Source organism: Pediculus humanus, genomic scaffold, assembly GCF_000006295.1.
Source record: "Pediculus humanus corporis 1103172108315 genomic scaffold, whole genome shotgun sequence".
Lineage (NCBI taxonomy): Eukaryota > Metazoa > Arthropoda > Insecta > Psocodea > Pediculidae > Pediculus > Pediculus humanus.
This window is the reverse complement of record NW_002987884.1, coordinates 203544-218543: the sequence shown is the minus strand read 5'-3', so window position 1 is coordinate 218543 and position 15000 is coordinate 203544. Positions and strand designations below refer to the sequence as shown.

The 15000-nt window shown below is 29.3% G+C and overlaps 2 protein-coding genes across 2 annotated transcripts in view; one reads left to right on the top strand and one right to left on the bottom strand.

The window, feature by feature from the left end:
* The window catches only part of Phum_PHUM596230 (serine/threonine-protein phosphatase PP-V, putative), a gene marked incomplete at both ends in the record, with an annotated part of 50839 nt that extends 48055 nt beyond the window's left edge, over positions 1-2784 (bottom strand). The window contains one exon of the mRNA XM_002432590.1: positions 2736-2784. Within this exon, the coding sequence (XP_002432635.1) occupies positions 2736-2784 (49 nt within the window). The remainder of the gene's footprint in view (positions 1-2735) is intronic.
* Positions 2785-5004: 2220 nt separating this feature from the next.
* Phum_PHUM596220 (cAMP-dependent protein kinase catalytic subunit, putative) overlaps positions 5005-15000 on the top strand; it is a gene marked incomplete at both ends in the record, with an annotated part of 18208 nt that continues 8212 nt past the window's right edge. The window contains one exon of the mRNA XM_002432589.1: positions 5005-5368. Coding sequence (XP_002432634.1) covers positions 5005-5368 — 364 coding nt within the window. The remainder of the gene's footprint in view (positions 5369-15000) is intronic.

The window sequence follows — 15000 nt, the reverse complement described above, 5'->3', positions numbered from 1 at the left end:
GAAAAAGGTCACGTCGAGAGAGAGAGAGAGAAATAGTGGGAACGACGTTAACGGGAAAACGTTCGTTTTTCGAACGCACGCCTTCAGAAAAACAACAACAGAGATAATTATTATTATTATTATTATTATTATTACGTTGCACAAATCGTTGTCGAATTGGCAACACATAAAAAAACTTTTTTTTTTATTAATTATTAAAAAAAAAATTTCTCTTGGAAATTAATAAAAAAGAAAATTAAACAGTTAGAGGCGTAATCGATTTAAAAAAAAAAAAAAAAATTTCCCATAGTTTCCCATAAACTCTCCCCGCGTTTTCACACACCACACCCCTCGGGTAAATAATAATAATAATAATAATAATAATAATAATAATAATAATAATAATAATAATAATATAAATTTACATAAAGTAAAAAAACAAAAACAACAACAACAACAACAACAACATTAACAAGGATAAATCAATTTTTTTTCCTGCTTCACATTCTAATAAATAAAATAAATCAAACGTTAGTAACAATAATAATAATATTAATAAGGAAACAAACAAACAAACAAACTCAACATAAACCTTTTACAGTCCTTTATTAAATTTTACTTTATCACAAAAAAAAAAAAACATAAAAAACGTTCAAATCGAACAACCAGAATGGATTGATTACAGGTGAACGATAAATGAAAATCACACCGATTTCAAACAAACACACACACACACAAAAAAATAACAACAACCAAACAACAACAGTCGCTAAAACTCAAAACAATTATCACATTTTAAAAAACAATAAAATCTGCATAATGCAAACCCAGAATGTGAGAGAGAGAGAGAGAAAGAGAAAGAGAGAGAGAGAGAGAGAGAGACAGAAAAAGGTAAAACAAAAAGAAAAAAAAAAAAAAAAAAGTTTTTTTTTAATGTTACATAATTTTAATGGTTGTTCTCTCCTCTTTGCAAACTCTCATAATTAAAAAAATTTTTTTGTTTTTTTGTTGTTTAAAGTTAAGTTTTTTTTTTTTTTTTTTTTTTTTTTTTTTTACGACTTTAAAATTCACTTTTATTTATTTTTGTTTTGAAAATTAAAAAAAAAGAAAAAGAAAAGAAAAATCTCATTATGCATTAGCACACAATTTTTAAATCTCGAGTGAATTTTCCCCCCCCCCCTCCCCTTTTTCATTTTATCATCGAGATTTTGATTTGTAGTATATTAAACTAATACTCCTATTACTACTACTACTACTACTACTACAACACAAATAAACAGTGATTACACATTCCATCAAAATAGATATTGATAATAATTAATCAAATAAAATCAATGTAAGTAAATAATCATTCGAATGTGTAGCAACCTGAAGTGAGGATTACAACAATCGAGAATGAATGAATGGAATTTAAAGCTCGAGAGAGAAAAATAAAAAAAAACATTTTGATAAATATAACAAATCAATCAAAGTTTATCAGTGTTTAAATAAATAAGCAAGTTCAATATTACTATCTTGATGGGTTGTTGTTGTTGTTTTTTACTCGACACACACACACACACACACACATACAAACAACCAAAATCATGCTACCGAAACAAACAAAAAAAAAATTTTTTTTAAAATAAAATCAAGTCTCGACAAACAAACATTTTTCGTTAATAATTATACAATTTGTTTCAAATGCATCATTGCAACAATTTAAATCACATTATTAAATTAAAAAATTTTTAGTAAATATAATAATAGTAATAATAAAGGAAAAAAGTGTGAAAGTTGATTTTGTAATGAGAGAGAGAGAGAGAGAGAGAGAGAGAAGGAAAAAAGTAGTGAAGCCAGTTTTTTTTTGGCAAATTTCACTGAAAAAATTTCATTTTTTCTTCGTATTTTTCTTTCTTCCTTCCTTTCCTCCCTCTTTCTCGAGTAAATATATATATTTCTTAATGAGAATTATGCGATAGTGATTATGATATCATCATCATGACTGCAAAATTTCAGTTTTTTTTTTTTTTAAATAACAAATAATTTATGTGTTGTGTCACCTCATATAATGAATTCATAACAACTTGTTTCTATCAATCTTCACACGAATGTGATAATTTTAGTGAAATAATTATTAATTTTTTTTGATTTTGTTAACAGTCATTAAAATGTAATTGATAATAAATTCAATCAATTCATATAAATACAAAGCAAATTTAGTAATAATAATAATAATAGTAAATGAACAAATGAAAAGAAATACAAGACCTGGAATTTTTCTCAACCGTTTTATATATATATATATATGTACACATAAAAGATTTGTATACATATATATATATAAAAAGATATGAAAGAAAAGAATTTAATTTAATAATTAAATAATATGTAATTAAAAATGTTTTTTTATAAATTTTTTTTTTTTTTTTTTTTTTCGTTTGCTACGAGTTGACAGCAAGTGCAAAAACAAAACAAATAAGTGATGACCTATAGATTTATAAAAATAGAATCCCAGGGCCTTTCCGCCGTCGAACGAGAATGCAAGTTATTAAAGGGCATACGTATAAATTCAAATTCATTTCAAAATCGTTTCATTTTTTTTTTTTTTTTAAACGATGTAAAAAAAAATTTCGGGGTTATAAAAAAAAAAAAAAAAAAATCAATACACCAAATACGGCATATAAAAATAAACATGGCTGCTCGGTGTAAGGAAGGGAAAGAATAGTCTTAAGTAGTATGTGAGTTATTGAAAATCGTTTTGTTAATACACTTACTTTTAATAACCCGCTCAGTTGTTGACACCTTTTGGCTATTCGAAGTCATCGTAATTTATAAATAACCTTGAACTACACCATGAAAATAGGATGCCCGCGATTTTGCCGGATAATCGCGAACTCGAAATTTAAAAAAAAAATTAACTACAAAACCTCACAACGATCGAATTATTTTAAACATTGCGCAGATATCTGCGCAGCGCATTCAAAATTAACCGGGGACTTTAGTTCGTTTTTCCGCCACGATTCACACGTAATTATTTAACATATTTAATTTAGATGGCACCACTGTGCAATATAATCGTGTCACTTTACTTGTACGCACGTGCTCGAATTTTTTTTTTTTTTTTTTTTTTTTTTTTTAATTTTCAAAAAAAAAAAAAAAAAAAAAATGCAAAGCGGGTAATAAAAATTTAAATTACACAATGTAAAACGTTTTCTAATTACTTTTTTCCTTTTTTCTGTTTTTTTTTTTTTTACCTTTTTAAAAATAATAATAATAAATACGTGGTAAATTCAAACGACGGTAAAAAAAATGCAACGTAAATGCTACTTTTGCCCGATATATAAATATATTTTACATATTTATTTTATTATTTTTTTAAATATAAAATTCATTACGAGTTCCTTTGAAATCTCAAAAAAAAAAAAGGCGGTAAAACTTGACGTAATTTTAAACATTCGAAAAATAATTAATATAATTAATTATCAACGATGCGATAAATTAACGATAACGATTTTAAACACGAGAATTTTTTTAAAAAAAAAAAAAAAATTATATAAAAACGCACGCACACGCATATACGCGAGTACTTAATTAGTACTCGTAAAAGTACTCGTTTAAACAATACATCACGTTTTATTTATATTTACCCGCAATTAAATTATCATTTTTAAAAAAAAATGGCGGTGAATATAAATTTTTCAAAAATTGTTTCGTGTCATTTGACCTTTAACGAAAAATTAATCCATAGAGTAAAAAAAAAAAAAACTCGGTGGTCGTGGCGGTTTCGTTTAGTTTTTTTTTTTTTTTTTTGGAATTGTTTCGTCGTCGCGTATAATTTAAATATCGATTATTTTTTTATTACGTTATATATTTTACGTTTTATATTTATTAGAAAATAAAAACAATTACGATTTTAAAACAATTTTTTAAAAATTCCGTTACGGATTCGTTGTCCCTTTCTTCCGTGTCGTGTTCTTTTTTTTTTTTTTTGTCAATTTGACGACATTTGTCGCAGTTTTACGCGAAACGTTTTAACGCAATATATAGTTAAACATAAACTATTAATAATAAATAACGTATTTCTTTTTTTTTTGTCTATAATAGTAAAAGAATAACGTATTGTAAAAATTAAACAAAATCGAATATGTCAATGTCATAAGTTAATAATACGAGTAAATATCAGTTTGCCTTTTCTTTTTTTTTATTCTTATTTTAGAAATATATATTATGTTTCTACGCACGGTTTTGCGCAAATATGGTTGACATTAGTACATTAGTAAAAACAGAAGAAAATTGAATTTCCACAACGCGAGAAAGAAGGCAAGAAACATAGAGAAAGAAAGAGAAAGATAGATAATTTGTTTTTTTCGGTCCTATTATTATTATTATTATTATTATTTTTTTTTTTTTCCGTTTGTTCGTCGCGAACGATCGCATACAAAAAAAAAATTAAATTGAAATTTTTTACGTTGGAATGTATTAACCGGATACAAAACAAATTTTCGAGTTGTTGTTGTTGTTGTTTGTCTGTGTCTATGTGTGTGTGTTTGTATATGTAAAATATGATTAACCAGATTTACGGTTGTTGTTGTTGTTGTTTTTTCGTGAATGACGTAGGGCAAAGTATAGTGACCTTAATGTAAATCGTTTGCAGTTTAAATCTGTTTGTTGTTCGTGTTGAACACTTGCTTTTTTAACGAAAAAAAAAAAAAAAAAAAAAAAACGATTGTTGTTGTTGTTTTAAATAAATGTTTTGTCGACGATTAAAGTGTTGTTAAAAGTGAATCAAATTTTTTTTTTTTATTAATCTTTAATCAAAATTATATTAATCCTACATTTTTATTTAATTTTTTTTTTTTTTTTTTTTTGTTGCAATGTAATGTTATTAAAATAAATTTTTTTTAAAAAAAAAAACTATCAGTTAAATGATTACTAAAAATGTTTTAATAAATATTTATTATTATTATTATTGATAAAAATAAAAAAAAAAGTTTAAATTGTTTTTTTCTGGGTCGATTTTATAATTAAATGAAATAAATAAAAATGCCCCTTTTTGGTAAAAAAAACTCGACAAAAAAATCTAAAAAAAATGCTAAGGATTACAGTCAAATGCCATCAATCGAAAATAAATATGTCATGAAAAAATTATTAGGTACAGGCGCATTCTCTGAAGTCAGATTAGCAGAAAGTAAAGAATGCCCCGGTCAGTTATATGCTGTTAAAATAATCGATAGGAAAGCGTTGAAGGGCAAAGACGATTCGCTTGAAAACGAAATAAAAGTTTTGAGAAGATTAAAACATCCAAATATTGTACAATTGTTGGAAACATTCGAAGATAAGCACAAGGTATATCTCATCATGGAATTGGTATCTGGAGGAGAATTATTCGATAGGATTGTAGAAAAGGGTAAGTTTATATGTTGTATACATTTTATTCAATCTTCATCGTTTTATCGCATTCAGTCGAATGTCCATAATAACAAATTCCATAAGGGAGGGGAAAACAACAACAACAACAGCAGCATTTGTTTAAATAAAAAATTAATTATTACACTGGGCCCTAACAATTTTAAATAAAATATTTTATTAATCCATAATTCAGTCAGACACACTCGAATAATAATTTTATTAATTTTATTAAAAAAAAAAAAAATTTATATGTCGATTAATAATTATCGCATTTTTAATTTTCATTGAACCCAAAATTATCATTATTTTTTTAATTATTTACTCTTTTTACACGAGTTAAATAACTTTATGATGACTGTTGTGATAAATCATCATCATCATCATCATTGCATGCACTTTTGACATGTAACATTTGATTTATTTTAATTATTAATAATAATACTATTCATTATTTCATTTCGATTATTATTATTATTTTTAAAAACAAATTTTTATATGTTTTAATGATATACACACACACCATGAATCCTTGATAATAACAACATAACATAATAATAATAATAATGATGTTGATATTTTACAACCATGTGTAATGATTGCCTTGTTCAGGAACGTACCATATCCAATACCTTTGCGGTTTTTACACATAGAGTAATTAAACACCTGAATCGTTTTTTTTTTTTTTTTTTTTTTTTTTCTCATTAGTTCAATAATTTATCATAATAATCCGGTGTAATAATAATAATAATAATAATAATTTAATTATCTTTTTTGTAATCATCGTCTGCTGTTGTATTATTCCTCTCCCTCTCCCCTCCCCTCCTTCATTATTATTCGAAATCAATATTAATTAAAATAATTACGTAATTAAAAATAATTTTTTCATTACCGAAACGCCATAGAGGTAAATGATAATGATGATTTAGTGATAATGATAATGATAATGATGATGATGATGATGATGATAAAAGAAATAGTTTTTTCGAATTTTTTATTATTTGCGTTCGAAAACGATTTGAATTATTCCAAAAATATACATTTTTTAGGCGTTTTAGGTCAAAGAGTAGATTACAAGGTTTGTTTTTGCTGAATCATAAATAATGAATGATGTATAATTTGCATTCCTACATATGCCAGATTGTGTTTGTGCCTGTGGTCTCGAGTGGGGAGAAAGGGAGGAAGGGGGGAGGGAAAAGAAAGAAGATTCGATACGTATACGGTGGTGCTTAAGGCCTTTGAAACGGGGATCCCTCCCCCTTTTATTAATAAAAATTTTCAATCTTTCTTTCAATTTTTTGTCTTTCTTTCTTTTCTATCTTTATTATTATTATTATTATTATTATTACGATAACACTATTGGTCTATTTTTTTGAAATTTTCATACCCCTCCCTCCCCCCATTTTGACCTTACGGGTCTTTTTCCGAAGGAGGAGAACAAAAAAAAATTCTAAAAGGATTTGTCTCGCATGAGAAAAGCGAAAAAAAAAAAGTAAGGAAAGGAGTAAGAAGGTGCGGAGAGAAAAGGGGAGGGGGGCAAAAGGGCGGTAAGAGAAGAGAGAGAGAGAGAGAGAAAATTTTTTTAAAATCTTGTTATTTCAAACGTTCGAAAATAAGTCAAAAGTTAATAACATCAAAGGAACATTTAAATTGAATTCGAATATGTGAAAATATCAAATGCACACGAAAATATTGCAAAGGAATAGTTTGGGGTCAGGGGTCAGGGGGCAAAGAGAGAGAGAGAGAGAGAAAAAAAATTCCTTTATGTAAAAAGAAAAAATGGGTAAATTTCAAAGGTTTTACGCGAGCTTGAGTTTAGATATAAAAAAAAAAAACCGCAAAATATTAATAACCCCGCCCGATATTGGATTTGCATTTAAAAAAAAAAAAAGGAAAAAGAAAAAGAAAAAGAAAAGGAAAGAGAGAGAGAGAGAAAAAAATTCTTCCAGTTCAAGAGTTCGAACGAACAAAAAAAAAAAAAAAAAACGTTTATCGACGATGATGCCCTCAAAAAAAAAAAAAAATTAAAATTTCCATAAAAGCCGTTGGAATGATGGAAAGAAGAACACCTTCTGGAGAAAAAAAATGGAAAATGGAAAATGATGGAGTCCGTGCATTGGATTTTTCGATTGATATTCGTTCAACGTAATTTTTTTTTTTTCTTTGTACCTACGCATTAAACTACGTCTTCTATTATTATTATTATTATTATTATTAATTGTATAATTTACGCGTTTCGTCATGATCGCGATCATCCAGTACTACTACTCGAATAGAACGTAGGCAGTGAGCAAATAATAATGATAATAATAATAATAATATACTTCGAAAGGAAAATGATAATTAACCGAAAATCTCCAGATGAGTTGATTGAGACGTATAATAAATAAAGAAAAAGGTTTGGAGTAGGTAGGTAGGTCGGTAGGTTGGTAGGTTGACGAAGGAAAAAGACGAGAGAGAGAGAGAGAGAGAGTAAATGTGATGCTGTTGGAAAAAAAACTTTTCTCTCCTTTTTGTGAAATTTAAATAATAATCGCATTAAAATTTTCATTTTGACAGTTTCCGTTTCGATAATTGAATTAATTACTTTTAAAAAAAGAGGAACAAAAAGAAAATGTGGGGAGGTGGAGGGAGGTGGCAGAGAGGGGGCAGGGATAGAGGGAGAAGGGGAGGTAGTGGGAGATAGGGGCAGAGGGGAAAGGGAAGAAAATTAAAATAAAATCTAAACGAAATTTTCTTTTTTTTTTAATAACGTTTTTCCGCCCGTACGTTTTCCTTTTATTTTCTCAGAATCGTTTTCACGTATGAAAATGATTGTGCGTGTGTGCGTGTGATAAGTGCGTGAGTGAGTGCGTGCATGTACGAACTTTGAAATGTTTTTGCGAAGGAAAGTAAAGGAAACCGTTTAGATTTCGAGAACAACAACAAAAAAAAAAAAAAAAAGAAAGAAAAGTTCAAAACGTCGTTTTACTGCGCAGTTTCCTGTTGCTGCAATGCATTTTTTTTTTTTATTTTCTTCTTCTTCCTCATTCCTTTTTTTTTTTCTCTCTCTCTCACTCTGTTTTTTTTCATTCTTTTCTTCCTCATTTTTTTAGTTTTTTTTTTTTTGTTGTTTTTTTGCTGCTTGAAAATTTCTTTTGTTTGCTTTTTCAATTCATTACATTTTCAGCCTTTTTAAAAAAAAAAATTTTTTTTTTTTTTTATTATTATTTTCAAAATGAATTATTCCATTGTGTATTTTTTACATTAGCTAATGATTGCCAAAAGTCTTGAAAACGACGACGACGATGATGATGATGATGATGTTAATAATGATGATGATGATGATGATGATGATGATGATGATGATGATGATGATGATGATGATGAGATTTTCTTTTTGAATCGCGATGAAAATAAATTTTTGTTCTGGCATAAAAATTTCCACGTAATATTTATTTACCAATCTTGATTACCTTATTGAATTATTTATCATCTCGGAAATTATTATTATCATTATTATTATTATTTTTACAAAACTGGTTTTTTTTTTTGCTCATTTGCATCGTGTATACGCATGTGGGGAGAGGGGAGAGGAGGAGAAAAGCTCAAAGGAAAATTTTTTCCCATCGTCCTTGATTGAAATCCCACAATCGAAAATTTGTTTTTTCCCCTTTCCCTTCCTTTTTTTTCACGTTTTCCCGAAACGATTTTCGAAAAAGCTGAGGTAGGTAAGAGAGCGGAAAGGGAGAAAGGGGGGTGGGGTGGGGAAAACGGATTCGTAATAAACCACATTTGATTTGATTTTTTTTTTTTTTTTTTACGATCGCGAAATATTTAATAAGCGTAAATAAAAATTGAAGAAAATGAAGAAATTAAATTACGATTACGTTGCCCTTTTTTACTACTACGTTTCGAAATTTTTTTTTTTTTTCGACATCGTAAATACATAAAAAAAGAAAGAAAGAAAGAAATAAAAGGAAAAGAAAAGAAAAGACGATCGTTAAATAAAAAAAAAAAAAAAAAATAATTCGAAAATGAAAAAGAAAGAAGTAGAAAAGAAAAAAGGAAAAAAAGGGAAAAATATTTTCTTCGGTCCATTTGTCATTTGTTGGAGAGAAAAAAAAATTTTTTTTTTTTTTTATTGGTTTTTATATTATTTATATTACGTATTATATATCGCGTTCGTTCATTCATTTTTTTTTTTTTTGCAAGATTTTCGATTATTATTATTATTATTATTAGTAAAGGTAATGACGCGATATTCGATTACTCGATCGATATATATATATATATATATATATTTTATTTCTTTTTTTTTTTAATAGCTCTTTGCCGTCTGCTTTTATTATTATTATTATTATTTTCATCCCTCGATCTTTTAAACGACTCGGGACGGAGATGGAGGGCATATTATCTCTCGATACGGATTTTCCGATAAAATAATAAAAAAGTCGAACGACGGAAAAATCGAATATGGCGTCGTCGTCGTCGACGTCGACGACGACGACGATAAAGTTTTCGAATCGGGGAAAAAAAAAAAAAAAAGAGAGAAAATTTGATTTTCCGCCGCCGCGAAAATATTCGAAATTGTTTTATTTGGAAAAAGGGGGTGGAAGCGGGAGTGGTTAGGGGAGGAGAAACGGAAGATGAGAAATAATAAATTGGTATGGGATGGGGGAATAAAATTCGATCACTTCCGGTTGATTTTTCACGCGGGATTTATTTATTTTATTAAAAAAAAAAAAAAAAACCCGAAGGTTAAATATTTAATTTTCGTAAAATGGCGTAGTAGAGAAAATTTTCCCGACTGGAGAAGGGAGGATGAGGGAGTGGGGAGGTAGGGGAGAGGGAAGGAAGAAGCACTTGAATTGACACGTTTGAATTGAAATCAAATAAATCAAGTTAAGGACTTTTTTTTATCAACGCCGCCCCCGCCGCAAAGAGTACACACAAATAATAAGAATTCGGTTGATCTATCGATTCGAAGTTGAAATTTTTGACAGGGGAAAAAAAGCAGAATAAAATGGAAAATGTGGTGGGGGCGATGAGGGGGGGAAGAAGGGGATAGATGAAATTTTAGTTTTTTTCTCCAAAAAAAAAATTTCAATGGATGTATTCAGTCGAATAATTAATTGCTGCAATGTAGAAATGTTTCTTACGAGAGAGAGGAGGAAGAAGAAGAAGAAGAAAGAAAATGAGAAAAAATAAAAAATCTTTACCGAGAATTCGTAACGGAAAAGGGAGGAGGAAGTGAGAAGTGGGAGTAGGAGAGGGGAGGGATAAGTAAAAGAATAAGATGAGGAGAAAAGAAAATTGTAAAACTCTTGGAATAAACTTTTCTAAGAAAAAAAAAAAAAAAAAAAAAAAAAATGAAGTACTGCTGTATCTGTCTGCTTACGAAATTGTTTCGTTGGGAAAAATGTATTATTCAGGGAAATTGTTTTTCCTGTTGTTCCTTTGCGAGAAAAAATCCCTCTCCCTCCCTACCTTTCTCTTTCTCCCCTTCTCTCCCCACATCCCTTTTCCCATTTGATGTCAGCTTATTTTTTTTATTTTTTCCCCTTCATTTGCTTGAATTTTCTTTTTTTTTCGCCTGGAGAAAAGAGGAGAGGAGAGGAGGAATGATGGAGTCGATCGGTGTGTTGCGAACGTTTTTTTTTTCTGGCCCCCCTCCCCTACTCCCCGTTCAATTTTGACTTTTCCGGTTGTTGGGATTTTCATTTTTTTTTCGGATTTGGAATATCGTGACTTTTGACTTTTTTCCCTTTTCCTTTCCCTTTTCCTTTCCCTTTCCTTCCCCTTTTTTCCCTTCCTCCTCTTTTTCTTCACGTCTTTTCATGCGACGCATCATTTGTTAAAATTGCAGAGTTTTTTAAACGAACGTTTTTACGGGACTCGAGAAAATCCTTTTTTTTTTTTTATTAGAGTTTAACGTTAATGAGGAGAACAGGAAAAGGTTTGCAAATGTTAGGTAGGGAAAGGCGGGTATATGAAATCTCACAATTCGTTTAAATAAAAGTTTGGGAAAAAAGGAAAAAGGTCTGAACGTGATCGTACCGTATGCACGAGAATACCGTCCGATTAAAAAAGTTTAAAGAACGATAAGCAAAGTAAAAACTTTGTAAAAGTTGAGAAGAAAATGGGAGAGAATGAGAAGAAAAAAAGAAAAAAAAAAAGGTTATCCACGTCGAGAATATAAAGGAAAATAAGATAAAGAAGAAGAAGAAAAGAGGAAAAGAAAAAGAAAAAGAAAATGAAAAGAAAAGAAAAACTTTTACAACTAGATTATTTATTTATTTAATATCTTATTATTTATTCTGGTACCACGAACACACACACATCCGGTAAAGTTTTTTTTTACCACCAGCACACTAACGAGTACGAAAAATTTGGCATTTTCCATTTCCGGTTTATTTATGTACACGTAAGTAAATAAAAGGAAATAAATTTTTTTTTGGACACGACAAAATTTTTTACCAACCTTTATTTTGTTTTCCTCTTTTACAACTAATTCAATTTTTTCTTGAAAAAGAAAAGAAAAAAACAAAACAAAAGGAAAAAAGGAAAAAGAAAAAGGAAAAGGAAAATATTAAAATAAGGATTTAACCGGATAAAATGAAATTTATTATTATTATTGTGACCAGAGAGAGAGAGAGAGAGAGAGAGAAAATGGATGATGGAATAAAAATAAGTCTTTCTTCTGCTTACAAAAGAAAGGAAAAAGGGTTTATTTTCCAGAAAAGGAAAACGAAAATATTATTAAACCGAGTTATGGGGTAAAGACAGGAACGACAACAACAACAACCAAACAAACAAACAAACAAACCAATTAACTTTCCGAAACTTTTGTTTTTGCCATTTCGAATCATCAAAAGAGTTCAAATTGTATGAAAAATAATAATAACAATAGAGAGAGAGAGAGAGATAAAATCGTGGAAGGAGATGGAAAAGAATGTAAAATAATAATAATAATAAAAATAATAATAATAATAATAATAATAATAAACTAAAAAAATTTATAACGACTTTCGAATTCGAAATAAAAAAATAAAAAATTAAATTTAAATTTGCGCGGGTCGCGAATTCGTTTCCTTCTCGTGCCACGTCAGTTTCGAAACGCAATTCGAAAAGTTTATAAGAAACTTGAAAAGAAAAAAGAAAAAAAAAGATGACGATGATTGAATGAGATGATGATGATGATGATGATGATGATTATGTCAATAAAAAAAATAAAATTTGACGTGACGAACGAATCCACGTTAATAAATTAAATTTTAAAATAAATTATTTATATCGACGGGGGGATTCGTTGAGGGGGGAGGGAATGGGGGAGGGGGCGGGAGGAAAAGGCCCCGAAAAAAATTTATTATTATAATAAATTTTATCCGAGGAAGATAATTATGACAAGTCTCGCGACCACCGCCCTTTTTTTTTTTTTTTTTACTCATCATTTCCGGTTATAGAGAAATCGATGCGAAAAATTCCTCGCAAGCGCAAAAAAAATCACTTCGAGTAAATATTTATATATAGATATCAAAACGAATTGCTATCTTATAAAAATCTACATGTATCGATTCATCGATTTATCGATTTATCGATTATTATCACGTCAAATCGAACGAAGGGGACGTACGATATTTTTCCCGAAAGGGGGGATTTTACTACGCGGCGGTAAACCTATAATTAACCGACGGCACGGCGTTCGACTATGGCGTTTACGCTTTTCGAAGTTTGAATTGTTACCTAAAGGGTTGTTAAAGCAAGGATTCGGCGGGGATTTGAAGGGGGGCACACACACACACACACACACGTTACGCTTGTTTTGAAGGCGAGAGAATGTTAACGGGCATTTTCAATGGGTAATAATAATAATAATAATAATAATAATAATAATAATAATAATAATAATAATAGTAATAATAGTAATAAATGCTCGTATCTAATCGTAATTCGTTGTAACGCAGCGTAACATTATTATTATCATTATGTTTTTTTTTTCCGTACGCGGGCGGCAAAATAGAAGAAAAAATTTATGGCGGATTATTAAAATTGTTGGTGTGGTTGTTTTTGTTGTTTTGGTTGTTGTTGTTGTTATTATTATTATTTTTCATTACTTTGTTTCTTTCTTTTACGTATCATTTTTTTTTTTTTAATAAATTGATTACTGGAAGGTTTTAAGAACGTGGGGGTGAGGTGGGGTGGGTGGGGGTAGCGAGAGAAAAAGTAAAGAAAGCAAAAAAAAAAAAATTGAAAAAATTGAAAAAATTGCTGCGGTTAAGATTTTTTCCTTTCTATTATTATTATTATTATTTTTTTTTTTTTTTCACTAACAGTTTCCCTCCATCTTTTTACCTTTTTCGACCCCTTTCACCCCCTCCCCCCAAGCACTCACTCCCTCTCTCTTTCTATCTCTCTCTCTTTTGTAAAAAAGGAGAAAGAAAATGTTTTAACCGAAACCGAAAAATTAAAAAAAAAAAAAAAAAAAAAAAAAAAAAACCTTTTCGCACTTACTTCCTATCGATTAACTACAAAAATTTATTCTGCAACGTTAGCACAAAAAAAAAAAAATAAAAAAAAATTTTTTCAAAATGGCGACGAATAATTTATTAAAAAAAATGAGAGAGAGAGAAAAAATCTTTGGGAAATAACCGAACGAAAGGTAATTTAATTATTATCATTATTTTTTTTTCGAAAATTTTTTTCTCCGGGAAAAATATTTTTTTTTTTTTTTTTTCATTTTACAACCGGAAGCGCCATTTATCGATTTTTTTGTTTTTTTTCGATTTCATTGGGTCACGTGTTTTCTCGTCGATTCGATTTATCTCGTTTCGATAATTGTTTGTTACTTCGAACGAGGAGTTTGATGATGATAACCTTGACACGGAAGATCTTTGGTAAAAGTAATGTTGGAGGCCCCGGCGAGATAAAACATATGTCAACAGAAGGTTAACAATCGAAATGTGGCGAGGTTACATTACAACCCATTTTAAAACAAACAAACAAACAAACAACAAACGAAAAGAAAATCCTTTTACGGGAGGGAAAACACGTTCACGAAATTTACCAAAGGCGTTCAACGTCCTTAGTAAAAAGGTGTCGAAAATTTAGTCGTCAAATCGAAATTAAAACAACAACAACAACCGGAAATTGATTTTTTAAGGAGAAAAGAGATGAACACGGGTTGTAAACAAACAAATTTTTTCATTACGAATTTAAATTTGCCCCCTTCGGCGACTGGGGGGAACTTCGTTCTCGATTAAGTTTTTTATATAGAAATAAGCGGTCAAATCTAGTTAATTAGACAAGACAAGACAAGACGGTGGGTGATTCAAACGGGTAGCATGATTTACGAACGATGGAGAAAAAGAAAAGGAAACGAGAAGGAAACGTGGGAAACGATTGGGGGGACGACTGGAGGGGGGGAATCGGGAGGTCAAGGTTTAATGAACCTTTGCATTCGTGAGATTTTTTTTTTTTTTTTAATTAAACAAAAGAGAAGAAGAAGAAGAATTTTTTCTCCTCTCTCTCTCTCTCTCTCTATCTCTCAATTCATTTTCAAGAATCGAAGGAAAGAACAAACAACAAACAAACAACAACAACAACAACCTTGGTTTTATTTATCGGAACACGTCGAAAAATGTTTGTAGTGTG